The sequence below is a fragment of the Cervus elaphus genome, chromosome 23 (genome assembly GCF_910594005.1).
Source record: "Cervus elaphus chromosome 23, mCerEla1.1, whole genome shotgun sequence".
Lineage (NCBI taxonomy): Eukaryota > Metazoa > Chordata > Mammalia > Artiodactyla > Cervidae > Cervus > Cervus elaphus.
Genome location: NC_057837.1, coordinates 51930823 through 51955092, shown reverse-complemented (window position 1 = coordinate 51955092; position 24270 = coordinate 51930823). Strand labels below are relative to the sequence as shown.

Sequence of the window (24270 nt, the reverse complement as noted above, 5' to 3'; positions counted from 1 at the left end):
CCCTCTCAGAGGGCAGTGCAGCTCTGGCAATGCGCAGCTAAGCCAGGGTCACCCGCTGAGGGGGCTGCTCAGCCCTCTCCATCAGCATGCATGTCCACCCACAGACCCTCCTGCATCAGAGGCACCTGTCCCTCAGGTCACTGACCCACATTACAGTCCGACAGGGTTGCAGTGACTGCTCACGGCTGCCCTGGGACAGTCCCACTCTGTGTGGGTGCAGTGGGGGACAGGAGTATGACAACACAGACGAGAGAAGTCCACGGCAGACGTCAACCATCGCTTTATTAAGGCTCAGAGTGGTTTGCCAGTCAGAGGGGCTGAGTCATTCACTCCACAGATCCTCGCCGTGTTCCACTTGTGGGTGACACTGACGGTGGAAGTTCTCTCTGAGAGCCAGAGCCACACTCACATCCGCCTTGGAGGATGAGAGGTGTGTGCAGAGAGTGTGGCTCAGAGTGTGGGACTGGCTCTAGCAGACCCTGGGCTCTGGCAGGGGTGCTGGCAGGGAGGCACTGGGGGGCAGGGACATCTCCCCCATCCCTCCCAGCCCAAACTATGGCTTTGTTATCCTATTGCCACGTGAGTGGGTGCGGAGGGCCCCTTCCCCACCCCTCACTCCACAGGCCCACGTGCTACACTGTGGGAGGAGACAAAGGGGAAGCCCTGGAGAAAGCAGAGGCCCCCCAACCCCATGCCTGGGACCAGGCCAGACCTCAGGAGCTCTGAGCCCCCCAGTCACTCCTCCTCAGCTCCCCCCAGCGATGGGTCTCCTCAGGTTGAGGCTGTTCACTCAGAAGTGAACCCGCAGAACGTCCTGGCTGGCGAACGGCTGCTGGCAGGCTGTGCACGTCACGGCCAGGGAGCGCTGCTTCTCGCCCAGGCAGGGCCGGCACAGGAGGTGGCCACAGGGAAGCTGGTATGCAGACTCCCTTCTGAAGTAGGGGGAGAACACTCTTTTGCAGGATGTGCATTCAGGGCCCAGGCTGCTCCCAGACTGCTCTGGTGAATCAGGGGGGAAAATAGACCAGGGTTAGGGAAAGTGGTCCCCGGTCCAGACGCCATCTGGGAGGCAGGGCATGTGCCTGGAGTAGAATAAGAAGCTTCTCTACCCTGCACCCCTGCAGCAGCCTGGCTTCCTCCCTCCCTAGGTCACCCCTGACTGATCAGGGAGGAGAAGGTTCTAGGGAGCCTGAGAATCTGGGGAGCCTCCTCTCGATCATCAGTGATCCAAGAAATGCTCAAGAAAAGCTGGCTTTCGAGGGCTGCTAGGCAGCACCAGGCCCTGCCTGCGGCTCTCCAGCAAGATGGACTTTCCCCTGGATAGGCTGCCAAGGTCAGAGCAAGGCACATGCTCATGCTGACAATCCTGATAAACTGCAAGAAAGGTGACATGTGACAAGCAGAGGAAAAAGCAGAATATGGTGTGATATACCCAGGCTGAGCAGGTTAAGAGGGGACGGAGGTCACCAGAGGGGCAGGGCTGAGGTCTGTCTGTGGCAGACCTGCCTGCTGAACCTGGCCCTGCATCACTGGAGCCCTGGAGCCCAGCCGCTCCCCTCCCAGCCCGTCCGTCAACCCCCTTCTTGTGCTTCAGGCTCTCCCCTTCATGCTTCCCACAAGGTTTCCTGCATGAAGGCCACAGTGGGTAGGTTCTGCCACTCCTCCTCCCCAAGCTATACCTACCGCTCTCCCTTCTCTCATGGTCCTTGCCTAGGGTTGCTGCTCTCTCTCCATCAATCCACCCCCACCTGGAGAGGGCAATGATGGCCTCTTGGGTGAACAGCCCTAAGAATGAAAGGGAGCCAGCCATGCATGAGTGAAAGAGACACCAAGGACAGAGAGAGGCAGGTCCATTAAAGAAACAGAAAAGACAGGTGTGATGCGAAAGTGTACGGCTTTGAGAGTATGGCAGAAGAACATGCAAGACCTCACAGGCCGAGGTCTTGAACTTATTCCAAGTTCAACAGGATATCTTGGAAGAATTCTAAGAAGTGGAATACCATGACCTGGCTGACATTCTAGGAAGATCCTGAAGGCTCCTGTAAGAGGACGGGCAGGGTAAGGGTGACTGCAGAGGAGCAGCAGAGGCTGCTACGGGAATCTGGGGGAGCAGCGCAGGAGCCAGGGCCAAGGTGGCAGCAAGAGGGATGGAGCAGAGAGGACCTCCCTGAGATCTACTTTGGAGGAGTGTAAAAAGGACTTGATGATGAACAGAATGTCAGGAATGTTGACGGGAAACCAAGGATGACCTCCCATGTTATAGGCTTGACCACGGGGTAGAAGATGCTTCTTCTTTACCAGTGATTGGATAATGGGGGGCTTTGGAGGACAATCTTTGGAGGCACCAGCAGTTCTGAGATATTCACTTGAGATATCCATGAGTTTCCCCTATAGGGGTGCCAAGTAGCTGTAAGGGAGGTCAGGGTCTGAGTTCCAAGAAGAGGCAGGAGCTATACGTGAACATGGGCAGTCACCGGCCAAGTGGGCTCTCACATGAGTGGTACAGAGTATAGCAAAGGGGGTCCAAGACCAGAGTCTGGAAGAGAACAAAGAATCAGCAATGGAAACTGAAGAGACACTGTTGAAAATTAGAGAAAAAGAGCATAACATCTGGAAGGCCAAGACAGAAGATGTTTCAGGAAGGAAGGGGAGGTTAGCCACAATAAGTGCTGCCAAGAAGGTAAGTGACCATTGAATCTGGGGTCATGGAAATTGCTGGTCACCTGGATGAGACAGGTTCTGGAAATGATCAGGATGGAAACATAATCAGAGAAACTGGGAGGTGGGGACAAGAGGCAGAAAAGGTAAGTTGGCCTGGGATCCAGGCAATGAGAACAGACGCACTTTAGACAGGCAGGGGGAAGAAAGTGTACACCTTATCATTAGCCCTGCCAGATTTCACCTTGTAAAAAACACCCCAGGTTCTCTCACTTTGTATCCTGACTGAGTCTATCGTCCACTGTGGTCCCAAGTTCATTTTAGGCAAAACTTGGCTCAGTAAGCTACCACTGTTCTAAGATGCTGCTTAATAGGGAGGGATGAAGATGACATACTCAACTAGAAATCACTCTCCACATTTACATAAAGTTACCAAAGATGTCAGATGGGAGACAGACTACATTTAAAAAAACAAGCAAAAGGGAGAAACAAACAAATGTCCTCAGGACAGAGTAATTAACATTAGATCTTACCAAAATCACCAAGCCCCAACACTGTAGAATTACTAAGAATTAACCAAAGAAAGCCTTTCCTGTGATGAGTTACACTTCATAGGCAACCCCTCAATTCCCTCTAGAAAAGGAAAGGCCTGGGTGTTGGAACTAGGGGAGCCTGGGTGTGGAGGTCCACAGAGCCCCACAGGTATGGCCCCACATTCTGTTCAGGGGTCTGAGGAGATGCACAGGGCCCCTTCTTACCCGAGCTGGTGCTGGGCCTCCAGGAAGTATTGTTCCCTCTTGTGCTGAGGTGCTGGAGCTGTCCCTTGGTCAGCCGAGCTGTGAAGGAGGGCATGGAGCCAAGGGTTGATGTCAAGGCAATTTCCAAGCTTTGTGACAGTTTTTGCTCATGGGACACTGGGCCTGTTAAGAGATACACAGACCACAATATCAAGAGAGAGTTCTGGCAAAAGAGAAAACCAAAACACAAAGTCCTCTGAAGACCACAACATAGTGTTTCTTCTTCTTCTTTTTCAAACATTCTCATTTTATTAATTTATTTATTTGTCTTTAGCCAAGTCACACAGCATGAGGAATCTCAGTTCCTCGACCAGGGATAGAACATGTGAGCCCTGCAGTGCAAGTGTGGAGTCCTAACCACTAGACTGCCAGGGAAGTCCCATAGAATGGTACTTTTAACTTCAAATAGACACAAGCATAAAGAAAGTCCTCCCTAGTTTCCACTAATAGACTGTGTTAACAGGATACCAGGAGGTAAAGCCCTGGGGTTCCTGGCAGTTCTTACCCATCTCACATTGCTTTCAGGATTCCTGGGCTCTCGGCCAGCTTTCCTCCTCCTGTACAAATTACCGGGCAGGCCTGGGCCACCTAGTGGCGCACCTGCAGAACTGCACCCTACTTTCTGAAGGCGTCCCTACCTGCCAAGAAGTAACTGGGGCAAGCAAACGCCCAGCCTTGTACCCCTGGCTCCTTGCCCCACTCCCTCCTCAACAGCCTTAGTCTACTCGTTCCCCGTTCCCGTCTGCTAGTTCCTCAGCTCTGCAGGGCAGGGCCACTGGCCTGCACTCTCTCAGTGTTCGTATCTTCTCGCCTCCTTACTAAAGCAAAGCAGTTATTACCGAGTGGAATAATGAAGTCCTCTCTACCCATTTCACTATCTAGAGGGCCTTCTCTGGATGTGGGCTAAGGGTGAAGGCAACAGGGGATGGGGACAGCTGCCCAAAAAAGAACCCAGAGATTTGCCAGGATTCCCCAAAGTGGTACCCTAAAAGTACCCCAAAGCAGGGAGTGGAATGTTTGTTCTACAGTATGCAGGATATAGGGTATCAGCCTGAGGCCTTGAAGGAGCACTAGTCAGCGTGCTCCTGCGTCACCAACAGATCTCTTGAGGCTAACACCAATGGAGATCTCCACAAACATCAAGGTCTAAGCACCTTTCTCTTCATCTTGCCCCATTGCACTTCAGATGCTTCCAGGAGTTTTTGGGGGTCTTGTTTACTAAAATTTACAAAGTCAGAGAAGACACAGATGTAATCTTTAAGTTACTATCTGTATAAGCCTTTTAGACTAAGACAGGAACTTAAAGAATGGTAAAATCTAAAGGGACTAGTTTTCATAAGGAAAAAAAAAAAGTTGTCAGAGCTTTCTCCAAAGGCACCAAGCACTGACAATCACAGGGGAATTTTACCAACATGCAAATTGTAAATGATTCTAAAACTATTAAGTTGTTCCAGAGTTTAGAAAAGGAGGATTTCCTAATTCTTACGGAATAAATCATCAAAACCAAAACCTGACCAAAAATGGTGTGCACTTGTGAACACACACACCCAACTGCAGTTCAATCTTATTAATGCATGCAAAAATCCTAAATAAAAACACTAGCAAACAGAACCAAGCAGTACACTAAGAGAAGCATGAACAAATGAAATTTCTTACAGGAATATAATAATAGTTCAATATTAAGAAGCCTACTAGTATACTTTACTGCATTATCGTTGTTGTTCAGTCACTAAGTCGTGTCCAACTCTTTGCGACCCCATGGACTGCAGCACGCCAGGCTTCCTTGTCCTTCACTATCTTCCAGAATTTGCTCAAACTTATGTCCATTGAGTCAGTGATGCCATCCAACCATCTCATCCTCTGTTACCCTCTTCTTCTCCTGCCCTCAATCTTTCCCAGCATCAGGATCTTTCCCAAGGAGCTGGCTCTTTGCATCAGGCCAAAGGATTGGAACTTCAGCTTCAGCCTCAGTTCTTCCAGTGAATATTCAGGGTTGATTTCCTTTAGGATTGACTGGTTTGATCTCCTTGCTGTCCAAGGGATTCAAAAAAGTCTTCTCCAGGGACTTCCCTGCTGGCCCAGTGGTTAAGACTCTGAGCTCCCAATGCAGGGGGCCCAGGTTCGATCCCTGGTCAGGGAACTAGATCCCACATGCTGCAACTAAGACCTGGTGCAGCCAAATAAATGAATAAATATTTAAAAAAAAAAAAAAGTCTTCTCCAGCATCACAATTTGAAAGCATCAATTCCTCAACACTCAGCTTTCTTTATGGTCCAACTCTCACATCCATACATGACTACTGAAAAAACTATAGCTGTGACTATATGGATCTTTGTTGGCAAAGTGATGCCTCTGCTTTTTAATATGCTGTCAAGGTCTGTCATAGCTTTTCTTCCAAGGAGCAAGAATCTTTTAATTTTGTAACTGTAGTCACGGTCCACAGTGATTCTGGAGCCCAAGAAGATAAAATTTGCCACTATTTCCACTTTTTCCCCCTTAACAGATATGCAAATATGCCATGAAATGATGGAACCAGATGCCATGAAATTAGTTTTTTGAATGTTGAGTTTTAAGTCAGCTTTTCACTCTCTTCTTTTACCCTCATCAAGAGGCTCTTTAGTTCTTTACTTTCTGCCATTAGAGTGATATCATCTGCCTATCTGAAGTTGAAGATTTCTCCTGGCAATCTTGATTCTAGCTAGGTGACGCAGTGGAAAAGAATTCACAGGCCAATGCAGGAGACACAGGAGATGTGGGTTTGACCCCTGGGTCAGGAAGATCCTTGGGAGTAGGAAATCACAACCTACTCCAGTATTCTTGCCTGGAAAATTCCATGGTCAGGGGAGCCTGGTGGGCTACAGTCCATTGGGCTGCAAAGAGTCAGACTTGACTGAGCATGTACAAGGATGTGAGTGAGAATGTGGCACAAAATCAATCACTTTACTGCATTAAAAGGTCTAATGATAAAAAAAAAGATCTAATGATGGAAAATCATAATATCATCTCTATGATATTGAAAAGGCATCAGACAAAAAAAAATGCATCAGACAAAATTCAATCTTGGGTAAAAACAATGAATAAAATAGGAATCATTGGTGTGGGAAAGTGCCTGAAGCCCCCAATGAACCCCACCTCCTGCTACTCATATCCTTTGAGTGTGAAGTGGATTCAGTGACTTGCTTCCTACAGAATACAATAAAAGTGATGTCACTCTGTGATTAGCTTCTACAAGACTGACTTCCACTTATTTGCACATGCTTGTTTGCTGCCCTTGAGAAGCCCATGTGGCACGGAATTGAGGGCAGAATCCAGCCACCAGACAAAAAGGAAGTGAAGCCTGTAGTGCAACAGTTCAGCAAGGAACTTAATCCTTCCCTTGAGATGGCTGCAGCCCTGTCAACACTTTGATAGCAGCCTTGAGAGACCCTAAAGCAGACAATCCAGCTAAGCGATGCCTGGATCCCTGAGGGAGAAGCTACAATAAACGTGTGATTCTTTAAGCTAGTAAGTTTTGGTATAATTTAAGCTGGCAAAGCACAAAACAAAGTGCCAGGGCCAAGGGTCCCCCAGGAGGAAAGACAACAAGGGGCTTGGACACGGGACAGGGGTTACCTGTTGAACAATCCATGAGCTCACTGGCAGCTTTCATTTTCTTAGCAGTGTGCTCTGAGGTAGAGGGTGAGACCAGAAGGCTTGTGGTAGAAAAACAGGAAGCATTTAAGCCAAGGCTACTGTCTGGGCCATGTTCGGCCTGCTCCATCTTCCTTTTCCGAGAGGGCAGAGCAATGGAAGAAGGGGCCACTGCCAATGCAGTCTGTGCTCTCCCGAGCAGCTGGCAGCCAGGGATGGAGTGCTGGAGTAGGAAATGGTCGATCCGCGCCTTCAAGGAAGGGTGAGGCAAGGGCTGGGAGTGTGGAGTAAAGGCTACTCCTGTGAAAGGGTCACTGGGCACTCGGCCCCATGTGGCTTCACTGCGGTTACACTTCTCCAGCGTGCTCTGGTCAATGACCTTGCCTGAGGGCAGTAGCATGGGGAAAGGCATGATCTCCAGGGTGATGGGATCTAAGAACTCTTCAGGTATATCCCGAATTACCTCAGCCAGCTCCTGTAGGCTAGAGGGGGCCTGCTGGCCCTCAGACTGGCCCCCAGAATCACAGTCACTCTCCATGGGCAACGCTGGAGCCTGTAAAGACAAGTCCTGAGGGAGACTCTCTGAGGCAACCAGCAGGACACTGTCTATCACTTCCTGAGAGCAGGTTTTGGCTGGCTGACCCCATACCTCTAACCGCTTGATACAAGGGACACCACCACCTGTCACATGGGTGATACAGATCTTGAGATGGGCCACGTGACTAAGAGAAAGAGCCCCTTTATTCCAGAGTTCTTGGGCCACAATAGCAGGCGAGGGGAGTGTGGCTTCCATTGGGCCAAAAGGTGGCCTGGCCTTGAAGCCCCTGTGGCTAAACACCACTTGGCTCTGGTTTTTCAACAAGACTTTGCCCACCAAAGTGAATGCTTCCTTGTCCGGAATGGATGGCTCATCTGGGGTCTGGCACTCAGGGGTATTCCATGATGCTCTGCTGGATAAGGCAGATGTGTACATTTCCAGGCCAGTGACATTCTGGCCTCCCCCAGCTGAGAGATCTATGTTAATCCTACAGATTTCCACATTGAAGGGAAAGGAAACTGTCACATAGACCGGTGGCTTAATGAAATACTCTGTCCTAAAACCGTGACTTCTCTTTGTGAGGTCTTCAGAGATGAGATTTTCTACTTCATAGCCATCAGCTGATATCTAGATTTAATGACAAAAATGAGACACATTGATTTGATGAGCTCTAAATCAAGGTGAGTTTTCAAGACCTTGTCACTTCTAGTAAAACTCTAAAGAAAATCTGAAGTTCCTCATTTGAAATTTCCTCTATTATATCAAATTTTCCTTTTTTCTTTTTTTGGCATGCATCCAAGATCAAATGAAAGGCTGAGGGCAACTGTGCCCCTAAATACCGCCCATCCTTAAAAAATGAGCAACAAAACTCTGCCTAACCAACCAAAATCGCTTCAAAATAACATCTCTATGAAAAAGCAGCAGATATACAAGCTTTTTTTAACCTTATTTTTAAATTTCAGAGGATGAAAATGTACAGATTTAGGGGGAAATGAAGATGTTCACTGAAGTTTCCAATTTTGTATTTGGACTCTATCAATTGTAACAGTTTCCCCAAGAAGGCACAACAAAGGAGCTTCTTGTAAATCTCTGAATGATGAAACCTGGTGAAAAAAAGCCTGCATAGGAACAAGGACCACAAAAGACTATGGGAAATTTAAAACAGTGAATGTGCTAAGGGTGAGACTATGAGTAGCTTTTTCTCCCTCTTAATATTTCCAATACTTGTCATAACCAATGGAAATTTTAAGGTATCATTGTCTGAAGGAGTGAGCTTAATAATCTGGGAACCGGAAATAGTGTGCTGCATACAGAAATTCCAAACCGGGGAGAAGTTCAATTCTACCCTGGGAGTTTCCTTACTCCCTGCCCTGGACTGTGGAAACATACCCTCCTTTGCACAAAAGGGGAGGCAGCTTAATTCAAACAATAAAGCACAAGGAATCCATATAACAAATATAAGCCATTATTTCTAGCATGAGTTAGCAAGAACAGCAGTGAGAGAATTTCTACCTTCACTCTGACCTTGAGTGAAATTAAAATTTATCATCAATGATAAACTGAAGAAAACTGGAGAGAAAAGAACCCTCCACAAAATGAGTCACAACTCAGCTGTCTGACTTTAGAGGTGCAGCCTGACCCATGCTTACCTAAATATCATCTGGAAGACTCTAAAACAATGAGGGTGAAAGCACACTAAGCCTGAACTGTCTACATACACAAGTAAGGAAATGGGGGAAAACACGAAAAATAGATGTCATTTATTTATATATGTGTATATACTTGTTCTGTTTACCTTGTTGCAGTAAATTCTTGGTCTGAACTGTGGGAGACAAAGATTTATTACCATCTTTATGGCTGAGAGGATAGCTTCCAAGCATCAGAAATAGCCTTAAATGAAAAAAGAAAACTCAGTATTAGACAAGTTAAAATTCAAATCTAAACTGTTAGGAGTTGATTCCTAAGAGATGAGAGTTAAACAGAGTAACAACAAAAATTTAACATACACTCTCATGGTCTATACTTCCTCTCTTTCTATACAACACGCGATGATTACAAGGGAGATTTCTTTTGCAGATTGTGTGGTTTGGTTCTCTGGCTGACAGCTGTTCTAAAGCCCCAGTGGAGGCAAGGGCCTATCAGCTCTGCAAGGAGCTCCCAACAGGAAAGGGAGGGTCAAAAGTAGATGAGCTCAAAGTAAAAAGATGACTACTTAGTTGTAAGGTTTAGAATGAAAAGGGTCACAGAAAATAATAATAGTGGTGCTATGCATCTTTCATTTAACACTTGTTAATGCAGTTATGTTTTATTAAAGTGAAAACAATTAGAAGAGTAAAAAATATTATTGAGAAATAGAAAATCTTAGAGTTGAAAACATCTTAAAAGAACATCTAATTCAAATCCAACTGATCCTTGAACAAGGCAGGGATTAAAGGCACTGACCTTCCACACAACTGTTGAAAATCCACATCTAACTTTACAGTCTGTCCTCTGTATTGATGGTTCCACATAAGTGAATTCAACCAACCTCAAATTGTGTGGTACTGTAGTATGTATTTAGTGAAAAAAAAACCCATATATAAGTGGACCTGCACAATTCAAGCCTGTGCTGTTCTATGGTCAACTGTAGTCATTTTGAAGACCAATATCCAGGGAAAGGGAAATGGATGAAGGTCAAAAAGTACAAACTTCTACTTAAAAGATAAGTAAGTTCTGGGGATGTAACATACAACATGGTGACTACAGTTAACAACACTGTATTGCATATAGGAAAGCTCCCAAGAGAATAGATCTTAAAAGTTCTCAACACACACAAAAAAATGTAACTACATGAGGTGATAGATATTAACTAATCTTGTTATGGTAACCATTTCACTAAATATATAAAATCATTATGTTGTACACCTTAAACTTATACACCTTGAACTATATAATGTTATATGTCAATTATAGCTCAATAAAACTGAAAGAAAGAAAATGACTAATGTCCAACAGCCTTTGTTACATTCTCTATAGAGAAGCAGGGAAGCCACTAGAAACATCCCTCCTAGTGGCAAGCCTCTACAGTGGATCTGCACTCCTTGGAAAGGCCAGCCAGTCCATGCTTTTCCATCTAACAGACAAGGCCATGAAAAACTCCCAGTAGGGACGGGGCCACACTCTGCGGTCTTTGTTGTTGTGCTCAGTAGATGCCACCTGCAGAGGCCAGGCACATTGGGCATTCTGCAACATTTTAGTGAGCAGTTTGATTGCAGCCCTGAAATTAAAAGACGCTTACTCCTTGGAAGGAAAGTTATGACCAACCTAGACATATTGAAAAGGAGAGACATTACTTTGTCAACAAAGGTCCGTTTAGTCAAGGCTGATTTTTCTAGTGGTCATGTATGGATGTGAGAGTTGGATTATAAAGAAAACTGAGCACTGAAGAATTGATGCTGTTGAACTGTAGTGTTGGAGACGACTCTTGAGTCCCTTGGACTGCAAGGAGATCCAACCAGTCCACCCCAAAGGAAATCAGTCCTGAATATTCATTGGAAGGACTGATGCTGAAGCTGAAACTCCAACACTTTGGCCACCTGATGTGAAGAGCTGACTCCTTTGAAAAGACTCCAATGCTGGGAAAGATTGAGGGCAGGAGAAGGGGATGACAGAGGATAAGATGGTTGGATGGCATCACAGACTCAATGGACATGGGTTTGGGTGGACACTGGGAGTTGGTGATGGACAGGGAGGCCTGGCGTACTGCAGTTCATGGGGTCGCAAAGAGTCGGACACAACTGAGCAACTGAATTGAACTTCTGCACAATGAAGTTCTACAGTGAGACTTTTGAAGGTTTGTTATCTCAGCCTAACCCCTATGTCTATTCTACATATGATCACAAAATGTTTTTTAACATGGTTTTAATACAGGCAGAATTTTCTAAGAAGGGAACTTCCATGTAAATTATATGAAGATCATACTTGGTTTACTTCAGGTTTTTACCAAGAGGAGTTCACTTCTGAAAAGCACATCACTAAGAGAAATGCTAATATATCTGACAGTCCACATTTGTAGCAGTCTGCATTCTAGATGATTCTATATGTTGGTAAAAGTTTTTGATTACTTTTTTTTTTTGGCCATGCCACGAGGCTTCTGGGATCTTAGTTCCCCAACCAGGGATCGAACCTGTGCCCAGGCAGTGAAAGAGCCAAGTCCCAACCACTGAGCCATAAGGGAATTCCCTTGATTACTCCTTTATGCCTTCCAGTATGGTCATATTCAAACATTCACACATGAGAATAAATTTTCACACTTTAAAATTTCTACTTTAAATTATTATTAAGTCTTTTGTGTGCACACATATGTGTTTGTTTTACAACTACATAGTAAGGTTATATTATCTTTGACTTTAAATTCAGGACAGTACATTACAAAATATTTATTATTAAAAAAGAGAGATGAATCTGATGGAATAGAAAATCCTTGGCCTAAAGTCTCCCAGTCTTTGTTCAGAACCTGTGCCGAAAACTCCTTGTTCTTCTCATTTTTGGAGACATACATGCTGTCTTTTGCCAGCCTTCTAGAATCTGCCCTGGAATCAACATGGATAGTTGACAGAACTCCTTTTTTGGAAGATTGTTTTAATATTTCCAGGCTGTTAACATCCTTGTTCTCCATAGTAACTCAAAAATTAGTATCTAAGGAATTACATCTCCAAATATTCTCAGGGCCCTTGTATGTACCTCCTTTTGGTCAGGAAACTAGAACTCATTTAGAGCAGCATTTCCTTCAAGTCTCCCACCCAAGTAGGGCAGTGCCTTCTTGTTAACTTTTTGTTTTAAATGAAAACTTAAGCCACTGAGTTTAGTTTAATATAGAAGTATTAAAATGATTATATGGGGCTTCCCAGGTGACACTAGTGGTAAAGAACCTACTTGCCAATGCAAGTTAGACATAAGAGACCTGGGTTCGAAATCGTGGTCAGGAAAATCCCCTGGAGGAGGGCATGGCAATCCTCTCCACTATTCTTGGCTGGAGAATCCCATGGACAGAGAAGCCTGGCAGACTGCAGTCCATAGGGTCGGACAGTTGAATACGACTGAAGCGTGATTATATATGATTATAAATGATTATATAGCCCAGACCAAGGAAACAAAACATTTCTCCAAAGAAAGCAAGCCTAAGATTTGCCAAAGGAAAACAGATAATATGATATCAACAGATGGTGACAGGACCAATTTGCAGAACTAAGCTGGTCCTAGGTAAATTGGTGAAGTTAGCCAGCTCCAGCATTTGTGAAGGTTTTCTTTTCATTGCCACAAACACTTGTCTCCTCCCTTCTTTGCCCTGATAGAAGGTGGCTTTGGTAAGAAAAAATAGAGAGACAGAAACTGTGTTATAATATCAAAATACTGAGAAGTGTTTCCTATTAGTAAGACAAAGGCAATCATCTCTATCCCCACAGTTCACATCTTAGGTCTTTTCTCTGACTTTCAGAGAAAAAAACAAACTCTGGCAGAGGTAACAACGCTAACCCATTGAGGTACTGATTTGATTTCTTAATGGAAGGCACTGATTCCACTAAGATATACATTCCTCCTGTCTCTTGTTACTTTCTTGGACATTTCACACTGTGGTCTTTTAACTTTATTTTTCCTATCATGATATTTATTTATCTGAGAATGTAAATGTCAGAATCAGAAGAACCTGGGTAGGGGTCTTCTTGGAGTCATGATGAAGAGTTTTCCTGTGAATATGAAGATAAATGGAAAAGTCTTCAAAACTTATCCGAGTACCCAATGTAGTAAATGGTAGCATGAGATGGAGTTGCTCAGATTTGACTACCCTCAGGACAACTGCCCTTTGCCTTTAACCTGTGGCTTGGCTATCACCAGATACCTGTTCTTGTGATCGGACTTGAAAGATGACCAGGATGAAAAGGACAAGGGCTTTCAAACTTTTGCAATCTCATAACTTAAAAAAATTTCACTTCAGATACCTGACAGTAGAGAATCTGATGGCCCTTCCAGTCAGTGCAGTAATTTAAAAGAGTTATCTGAACTGTATCTCAGAAAACACAAGGCTCACTCTTCTCGTAAGTCATTAGACTAAGACCCTCTAGTAGCAAAAACACAACTCTGGCTAGGGAAGCATATACACAAAATGACTTAGAAGATGCCACTAGGGTTTATTGGCTTTTTAAAATATTTTTTAACACCAAAAGTATTTTGTATTGGGGTACAGCTGATTAACAACGCTGTGGTAGTTTCGGGTAAACAGCCATACATAGGCATCTATCCGTTCTCCTCCAAAACCCTCTCCCCTGCAGGCTGCCACATAACATTGAGCAAAGCTCCATATGCTATGCAATAGGTCTTTGTTGGTTATCCATTTTTAAATATAACAGTGTGTACATGACCTTCCCAAAGTCCCTAGCTATCCCTTCCCCCACAGCAACCATAAGTTCCTTTTCTAAGTCTGTGAGTCTATTTTGTAAGTAAGTTCATTTGTATCATTTCTTTTTAGATTCCACACACAAGGGGTATCATATGATATTTCTCCTTCTCTGACTTACTTCACTCAGTATGACACTCTCTAGGTCCATCCACGTTGCTACAAATGGCCTTATTTCACTCTTTTTAATGGCTGAGTAACATTCCATTGTATATATGTACCACATCTTCTTTATCCATCTCTCTGTCAATGGACATTTAGGTTGCTTCCATGTCTTGGCTATTGTAAACAGTGCTGCAATGAACATTAGGGTGCATGTATCTTTTCGGGTCATGTTTTTCTCTGGATATATGCCCAGGAGTGGGATTGCAGGGTCATGTGATAGCTCCATTTTTAGTTTTTTAAGGAACCTCCAAGTGGCTGCACCAATTTGCATTCCCACCAACAGTGCAGTAGGGTCCCCTCCTCTCCACACCCTCTCCAGCATTTGTTGCTTGTGGATTTTTTGATGATAGCCATTCTGACTGGAGTGAGGTGATATTTCATTGTAGTTTTATTTGCATTTCTCTAATAACTAGTGATGAACATCTGTTCATGTACCTATTGGCCATCTGTATGTCCTCTCTGGAAAAAGTCTATTCATGTCTTCTGCCCATTTTTAAAGTGGGTTTTTTTTTTTTTTTATGCTATTAAGCATCATAAGCTGTTCATAAATTTTGGAGACTAATCCTTTATTCGGAACATCATTTGCAAATATCTTCTCACAATCTGTGGGCTGTCTACACATCTTATTATTTCCTTTGCTGTGCAAAAACTTTTGAGCTTCAGTAGGCCCCATTTGTTTATTTTTGCTTTTATTTCCATTATTCTGGGAGATGGATCAAAAATGATGTTGCTGTGATTTATGTCAGAGAGTGGTCTGCCTTATGTTTTCCTCTAGGATTATACTGTCCAATCTCACATTTAGGTCTTTAATCCATTTTGAACTTATTTTTGTGAATGGAGTTAAGGACTGATCTAACTTCATTTTTTTACATGTGGCTGTCCAGTTTTCCCAGCACCATTTGTTGAAGAGACTGTCTTTCCAACATTGTGTAGTCTTGCCTCCTTGGTCAGAGATTAATTGACCATAGGTACATGGGCTTATTTCTGGGTTTTCTATCCTGTTCCATTGATCTATATTTCTATTTTTGTGCCAATACCATACTGCTTTGATGACTGTAGCTTTGTAGTATAGTCTGGAGTCAAAGAGCCTGATTCCTCCAGCTCTATTTTTCTTTTTCAAGATTTGCTTTGGCTATTTGGGGTCTTTTGTGTCTCCACACAAATTCTGAGTTTTTTTTGTTCTACTTCTATGAAAAATGCCATTGGTTATCTGATAGGGACTGCACTGAATCTGTAGATTGCCTTGGGTTAGTCATTTTAACAATACTGGTTCTTCCAATCCATGAACATGGTATATCTTTCCATCTGTTTATGTCTTCTTCGATTTCTTTCATCAGCATCTTATAGTTTTCAGAGCATAGGTCTTTGTCTCCTTAGATAGGTTTATTCCTAAGTATTTCTCTTCTTGATGCAATGGTAAATGGAATTGCTTCTTGAATTTCTTTCTAATCTTTCGTTGTTAAGTGTATAGAAATACAACTGATTTCTGTGTATTAATTTTGTAACCTTAGTTAGTTAGTTAGGTCAGTCGCTCAGTCGTGTCCGACTCTTTGCGACCCCATGAATCACAGCACACCAGGCCTTCCTGTCCATCACAAACTCCTGGAGTTCACTCAAACTCATGCCCATCGAGTCGGTGATGCCATCCAACCATCCCATCCTCTGTCGTCCCCTTCTCCTCCTGCCCTCAATCCCTCCCTAATTCATTGATGAGTTCTAGTAGTTTTCTGGTAGCATCTTTAGGATCTTCTAAGTATAGTATATGTCATCTGCATTTAACTTCTTTTCCAATTTGGATTCCCTTTACTTCTTTTTCTTCTCTGATTGCTATAGGTAGGACTTCTAAAACCATGTTGAATAAAAGTGGTGAGAGTGGACATTCTTGTCTCATTCCTGATCTTAGAGGGAATGCTTTCAGCTTTTCACCACTGATTATGAAACTAGCTGTAGGTTTGTCATATACGGCCTTTATTATGTTGAGGTATGTACCCTCTATGCCCACTTTCAGGAGAGTTTTTATCATACATGGGTGCTGAATTTTGTCAAAATCTTTTCCTGTATCTACTGAGATGATCATATGGTTAGGTATATGATCTTTTTAATGTATTGTTGGATACAGATTGCTAGTATTTTGTTGAGGATTTTTGCATATATGTTCATCAGTGATACTGGCCTGTAATTTCCTTTTTGTGGTATCTTTGTCTGATTTTGGTAACAGGGTGATGGTGGCCAGGAGAAGCCACAATAGGTTTTATTCAATTTAAATCTTAACAACTGATTAGCTCTAAAATGGGTACCAATATCCTTATTTTGCAGATGAACAAACTGAGGCTCAAAGAAAGATGAAGGTAGGACTCAGATTCTAAATCTTTCTAAACCACTCTGGTTATTGTCTACTTGGACACAATTTACCTTGAAGGATTAATCAGGAAGCTATACGGCTTAAAGTCAGATGTTCTACAGATAACTTACAACCTTTTTCCCTCCTGTTACTTACGTCTAGGTTTGGTATCATTCATTAAAAAAAAAAAAAATCAGTTCTTCCAAACTTATAATTAATGTGGCTATGCTCTTTTGTTGTTTAGTTGCTAAGTCATGTCTGACTCTTTTGTGACCTCATGGACTGTAGTCTGCCAGGCTCCTCTGTCCATGGGATTTCCCAGGCAAGAATACTGGAGCAGGTGGCATTTTCATCTCCAGATCTTTCCGACTCAGAGATTGAACCCACATCTCCTGCATTGGCAGGCGGATTCTTTATCACTGAGCCATTGGGAAAACCCTGCAGCTAGGCTCTACAATGCAGGAATTTAGAAACCTTGACTACTTTTTACAACATCTGTTCAAGCATCTCACCTCATGAGGCTTCTCAACCTTCATGTATGCATGCTAAGTCACTTCAGTTGTGTCCGACTCTCTGTGACCCTATGGACGGTCCCAGGCTCCTCTGTCCATGGGATTCTCCAGTCAAGAATACGGGAGTGCGTTGCCATTCCCTTCTCCAGGGGATCTTCCTGACCCAGGTATGGAACCCAAGTCTCATGTGTCTCCTGCACTAGCAGGTGGGTTCTTTACCACTAGCACCACCTGGCAGAGGTTAATTTCCTAAGTCAACTATTAAAGCATATGGACCTGTATCTGACCAGACACAGCCTATCTGCTCTCCACAGTGCTTACCGAAATCTAATTTGAGAGACTATTTATAGAGACTGTTTCTGTCCATCCACACTGCATTCTTTTTAGTGCTGGCCTAAGTAGCACCTCTTGCCTCCTGCCTGGCTCCCCTGCTGCTGCATTCATACCCCACACCACCACCTGACAGACTTCTTAGCAATGCGGATCCTCATCTGCAGCAAAAATAAATGTAACACATTTAGAAAAACTCAGTGGTGGATCTGTGAAGATTCACAGGACACAACGGTGGTACCACGCACCAACTGAGAGCCATAATTTTAGTCTCTAAAATGTATTACTCCATCGAGACGCTCCTCAGAGCAGTGTACTGAACCATCCCCATGTTCATCCTAGCCATAACCATTACTGCATTCCTCGCCCCACTGCATATGTATGTGTGTGTGCTCGGTCATGTTCGACTCTTTGCAACCCCATGAACTGTAGCCTACCAGGCACCTCTGTCCATGGAATTTTCCGGGCAAGAATACTTGAGTGGGTTGCCACTTTGTCCTCCAAGGGATCTTCCATACCCAAGGATTGAACCTGTGTCTCCTGTGTTTCCTGCATTGGCAGGCAGATTCTTTACCACTATGCCATCTGGGAAGCTCATATACTCTTTACCAAATATTTCATTGGTTCTGTGTGGTTATTAGCAAGGAATTTTATATGAAACAGCTCTCTAAAGTTGTCAAAATGATCATTCTCTATTATGCATGGTATCCTCTGGGACTCACAAGAAAATTCTCTTTTTGGTCTCAGTATTAGAACAGTTGCTTCTTCCAATCAACTCAGTATTGTAAGTATGAATATGAATCATATAATTGATTATGATCTTTACTTTGGCACTAGAAAGCTCAGAATGAAATCTGTGGCCCAACCCTCAGATTTCTCTCTGCTTGAATTCTTCATTTATTTTTATGTAATAAGGTATGTTGTAAAAGCTACCTTAAAATCACTTTGGAATAGGATGGGGTATAAATAATAAACCATCCTCTTAGGTGGACATTTTGGTTGTTTGCAACTTTTTACTATTACACTACTAAGATAAAAATTAAGCAGATTTTTACCTTTTATTTTTTATATTTACAGAGTTCCATCATTTATGAAACAGAGACTCTTTCTTTAAGACTGATCTCACAGAGAGCAGTAGAAGAGCAGTCACTTGGATGGCGAGGAGGTTAGTGACCTGTGACTCTCAGGAACTTTCCTGCAGTGGCCACAACTGGGGAATGGGTGGTGTCCACCCTTTGGCTCTGTCTCCACCCTGCTCAAGGACCACCCTCTCGTGGTTCTGACCTCTCTGACTTTGGCCCTGGGGGGATCTCTTGACTTGGCTGTTGTCATTCCCCATTCATGGATCATGCCACTTCCTAGAGAAAACTGAGAACTGCTCAAACTGGAAGCTTCAGATGCTCCAAGAGCAAACCAGTTAGTGCTTTGAATTCACATGTTAACAAACAAGTTATTTAGCATCACTCCAAAAGAGTAACACGAATTACCTCTAACAGGTAGGAATATGGATGGTTGTTGTTTGGTGGCTAAGTCGTGTTCACTCTTTAGAGACCCCATGGACTGTAGCCCACCAAGCTCCTCTGTCCATGGAATTTTCCAGGCAAGAATACTGGAGCGGGTTGCCATTTCCTTCTCCAGATTTTTACCTTTTATACTGTTAATTTTTCTAACCAGTTATTGCTATATTAGGAAAGCTTTTCATTTTTGTATCCTTATTATGTATTTAGCTATTTTACTGAACTCATTGAATTTAACAAATTTTCAGGAATTTTGGGGGGGTTTCTACAATCTCAATGAGAGCCTCTTTCTTAAAATGTTAACTCTTATTTCTCTCCTCTTACTATATTAGCTAGAACTGTCAGAATTACACGAAATAATATTAGAGTTGTCAAGTGTTTGTTCCCATTAGAAAATGCCTCCAGTTTTTCATCTTTGAACATGATACTGATTGTTAGACTGAAATATTATATGCTTTGGGGCTTCCCAGGTGGCACTAGTGGTAAAGAACCCACCTGCCAATGCAGGAGACATAAGAGACACAAGTTCGATCCCTGAGTGGGGAAGATCCCCTGGAGAAGGGTATGGCAGTCCAGTCCAGTATTCTTGCCTGGAGAATCCCATGGACAGAGAAGCTTGGCAAACTACAGTCCACAGGGTCACAAAGAGTCGGACAGGACTGAAGCAACTTAACATGCACATTACAGGTTTTGAATTCTGATTGTCTCTATATGTTGAGTTTTATTTTTCTTATTTGACAGATTAATGAGCTGTAACACACTTCACAATTTTAAGCCATCTTTTTATTCCTAATATAGGCTCTATTTGGTGGTGGAAAATTGTTCCTTAAATGTTTTTAAACTCTACTAAATTTGATTGGTCATATTAATTTTAGATAAAATATCATTGCACATGCATGTAATATTACAAGCCCTATGCTAAGCACTGGAGTAGAAATAAAAACAAAATGGTTAAGTGGTGAAACCATTCTGTATGATACTGTAATAAATGGCATTACACATTTGTCAAAATCCACAGAATTGCACAATACAAAGAGTAAACCTTAATGTAAACTATGGACTTCAGTTAATAATAACACATCAATATTGGTTTATCAATTATAATAAATAAAACCACACTTGTGCAAGATGTTAATAATAGGGAAACTATATGGAAGGGAGAGGATGGACATGGGAATTCTCTGCATTATTTGATCAATTTTTCTGTAAGCCTAAACTTGCTCTTAAAAAATAGTCCAATAACAATAATAAAAGTGGTAATAATAATGATTGGGGACTTCCCTGGTGGTCCAGTGGTTAAGAATCGGCCTGCCAATGCAGGGGACACGGGTTCAATCCCTGGTCCAGGAAGATCCCTCATGACTTAGGGCAACTACTGAGCACTCTAGAGCCTGTGAGCCACAACACAAGAAGCCACCACAATGAGAAGCCCTCATACCACAACCAGAGAGTGGCCCCTGTTGCTGCAGCTAAAGAAAGCTGTCTGCAACAGGGAAGACCAAAAAAAAAAGCAAATAATGACTGAGGAAAAAGTGACTGAAAACAAATTAGGAGTGGAGGTCAAATTGAAATAACTGACTGTGCAATTACAGGATTAGAGTGGAAGATCCTTTAAAAAAAAACAACTTACAAATTATGATATTTTTGGGGAAAACAGTGATGCCCAAACACCTCAGGATTCTACAGGACTCTGGTTGCCATTGACATTTTTGTATGATCTTTCCCCTTTCTGGTTCCAACACTCCTGATCTTTTAAGGCAAGTATTTCCTGCCTTACTGCTTAATACAGAAAAAAGAATGACCCACCACATGAAAACACAAACGGTCTCATGCAGGAAGACTGTCTCCTCAGCTCTGCCTACAAAACAGCTGCACTTCCTGAACTCGCTGCAGACACTGTCCAGTATACACAATACTCACAAACTACAAGTTCCTTATCCAAATTGGGCTTCTAAGAGAGACCAGATCTGAGTATAAATCGGGCAAAACAGATCATGGCTAAAGTGCCCTACAGTTCGGGCAAGCAGCTTGCAGCCAGACAATATAGTATTATAAGATAGCAAGATAATAAAGATTTATAAGCAGATGACATATCAATTTTTATTACACAGATTTTCACTACAAAATATTTTAGATAAAAGGATAAAGAAATAATATAGCAGACACTCTTATAGCCACCCCTTAGATTTAGCAAATCTAACATTTTGCCATGTTTGTGTCTCATTAATGTACATGACAAAACACAGTCCACTAGAGAAGGGGAATGGCAAACCCCTCCAGTATTCCTGCCTTGTGATCCACACAGTCGAAGGCTTAGGTGCGGTCAATGAAGCAGAAGTAGATGCTTTTTTGGAACTCTCTTGCTTTTTCGATGATCCAACAGATATTGGCAATTTGATCTCTGGTTCCTTCCTCTACCTTTTCTACACACAGTTTGTTTTCCACAACAAACTGTGGAAAATTCTTAAAGAGATGGGAATACCAAACCACCTGACCTGCCTCCTGAGAAATCAATATGCAGGTTAAGAAGCAATAGTTAGAACTGGACATGGAACAACAGACTGGTTTCAAATTGGGAAAGGAGTACATCAAGGCTGTATACTGTCACCCTGCTTATTTAACTTATATGCACAGTACATCATGAGAAACACTGTGCTGGATGAAGCACAAACTGGAATCAAAATTGCCGGAAGAAATATCAATAACCTCAGATATGCAGATGACACTACCGTTATGGCAGAAAGAGAAGAAAAACTAAAGAGCCTCTTGATGAAAGTGAAAGAGGAGAGTGAAAAAGCTGGCTTAAAACAACATTCAGAAAACTAAGATCATGGTATCTGGTTGCATCACTTCATGGCAAATAGATGGGGAAACAGTGGAAACAGTGAGAGGTTTTATTTTTTGGGCTCCAAAATCACTGCAGATGGTGACTACAGCCATGAAATTAAAAGACACTTGCTCCTTGGAAGAAAAGTTATGACCAACCTAGACAGCATATTAAAAAGCAGAGACATTACTTTGCCAACAAAGGTCCATATAGTCAAAGCTATGGTTTTTCCAGTAGTCATGTATGGATATGAGAGTTGGACTATAAAGAAAGTTGAGCACTGAAGAACTGATGCTTTTGAGCTGTGGTGTTGGAGAAGACTCCCTTGAGTCCCTTCCAAGAGTCCCTTGGACTGCAAGGAGATCCAACCAGTCCATCCTAAAGGAAATCAGTGCTGAATATTCATTGGAAGGAGTGATGCTGAAGCTGAAACTCCAATACTCTGGCCACCTGATGTGAAGAACTGACTCATTGGAAAAGACCCTGATGCTGGGAAAGATTGAAGGCAGGACAGAAGAGGATGACAGAGGATGGGATGGTTGAATGGCATCACCGACTATATGGACATGAGTTTGAGTAAGCTCCGGGAGTTGGTGATGGACAGGGAAGCCTGGCATGCTGCCGTTCATGGGGTCACAAAGAGTCGGACACGACTGAGCGACTTAACTAAACTGAACTGAACCTTGCCTTGGGAACCCCAAGAATAGTGTGAAAGGCAAAAACATATAAAAACTGGAAGATGAGGCCCACCCCCCAACCTCGGCTCAGCAGGTGTTCAATATGCTATTGGGGAAGAGTGGAGAAAGAGCTGCAGAAAAGAATGGAGAGGCTGAGCCAAAGCAGAAACAATGCCTGGTTGGGGATGTGCCTGGTGGTGAAAGTCAAGTCCAATGCTTCGAAGAACAATATTACATAATGTTAGGTCCATGAATCAAGGTAAATTGGATGTGGCCAAACAGGAGATGCAAGAGTGAACATAGACATTTTAGGAATCAGAGAACTAAAATGGACAGGAATGGGAGGATTTAATTCAGATGACCATTATATCTACTACTGTGGGCAAGAATCCCTTAGAAAGAATGGAACAGCCCTCAGTCAACAAAAAAATCCAAAATGCAGTACCTGGGTGCAATCTCAAAAAAAAAAAAAAAAAGCACACAAAAAATGAACAAAATGATATCAGTTCGCTTCCAGGGCAAACTATTCAACATCACAGTAATCCAAGTCTATGCCCCAACCACTAAGGCTGAAGAAGTTGAAGTCAAACAGTTCTATGAAGACCTACAAGACCTCCTAGAACTAACACCAAAAAAAGATGTCCTTTTCATCATAGGGAGTGAAGTGACTGAAAATCGCTCAGTCATGTCCGACTCTTTGCAATCCCATGGACTGCAGCCTGCCAGGCTCCTCTGTCCATGGAATTCTCCAGGCAAAAATACTAGAGTGGGTTGCCATTTCCTTCTCCAGCATCATCATAGGTAACTGAAATGCAAAAGAAGGAAGTCAAAAGATATCTGGGATGACAGGCAAGTTTGGCTTTGAAGTACAAAATGAAGCAGGGCAAAGGCTGGAGTGGGTAGCTGTTCCCTTCTCCAGGGGATCGAACCCAGGTCTCCCGCATTGTAGGGGGATTTCTTCACCAATTGAGCCACCACAGAAGCCCAAGAATACTGTGCCTGTCTTTTCTCCAGAGGATCTTCCCAACCCAGGAATCGAACCCAGGTCTTCTGCATTGCAGGCAGATTGTTTACCAGCTGAGCTACCAGGGAAGCCCAATGGCAGAAAGTGAAGAGAAAAAGAGTCTCTTCATGAGGATGAAAGAGGAGAGTGAAAATGCTGGCTTAAAACTCAACTTTCGGGACTTCCCTGGTGGTCCAATGGTTAAGACTCTGTGCTTCCAATGCCAGGGGCACGGGTTCAATTCTGGTCAGGGAACTATGATCCCACATGCTGCACGGCACAGACACTAAATAAATACTTTAAAAATCAAAAACTCAACATTAAAAAAACTAAGATCATGGCATCCAGTCCCATCACTTCATGGCAAATAGACAGGGATAAAATGGAAATGGAGACAGATTTCATTTTCTTGGGATCCAAAATCACTGTGGATGGTGGCTGCATCCATGAAATTATGTTCCTTGGAAGATAAGCTGTGACAAACCTAGACAGCATATTAAAAAGCAGAGACATCATTTTGCCAGCAAAGGTTCATACAGTCAAAGCTATGGTTTTCCAGTAGTCATGTATAGGTGTTAAGAGTTGGAGCACAAGAAGGCTGAGAGCTAAAGAACTGATGCTTTCAAACTCTGGTGCTGGTAAAGACTCTTGAGAATCCTCTGGACAGCAAGGAGATCAAACCAATCAATCTTAAAGGAAATCAACCCTGAATAATCATTGGAAGGACTGCTGCTGAAGCTGAAGCTCCAATACTTTGGCCACCTGAAGTGAAGACCCTGGTGCTGGGAAAGACTGAAGGCAGAAGAAGAAGAGAGTGACAGAGGATCAGATGGTTAGGCATC

At 43.1% G+C, this 24270-nt stretch overlaps 1 protein-coding gene across 4 annotated transcripts in view; it reads right to left on the bottom strand.

Moving 5' to 3' along the window:
* Positions 1 to 256: 256 nt before the first annotated feature.
* UBOX5 (U-box domain containing 5) overlaps positions 257 to 24270 on the bottom strand; it is a 45275-nt gene continuing 21261 nt past the window's right edge. For 3 of the 4 annotated variants that reach the window (XM_043883160.1, XM_043883161.1, XM_043883159.1), the window contains exons 2-5: positions 9419 to 9513; positions 7068 to 8250; positions 3417 to 3578; positions 257 to 999 (exon numbers count right to left, since the gene is read on the bottom strand). In XM_043883160.1, coding sequence (XP_043739095.1) covers positions 791 to 999; positions 3417 to 3578; positions 7068 to 8250; positions 9419 to 9472 — 1608 coding nt within the window. In that variant the 5' untranslated portion in view covers positions 9473 to 9513 and the 3' untranslated portion in view covers positions 257 to 790. The remainder of the gene's footprint in view (positions 1000 to 3416; positions 3579 to 7067; positions 8251 to 9418; positions 9514 to 24270) is intronic. The other variant, XM_043883163.1, reaches the window with a different exon arrangement.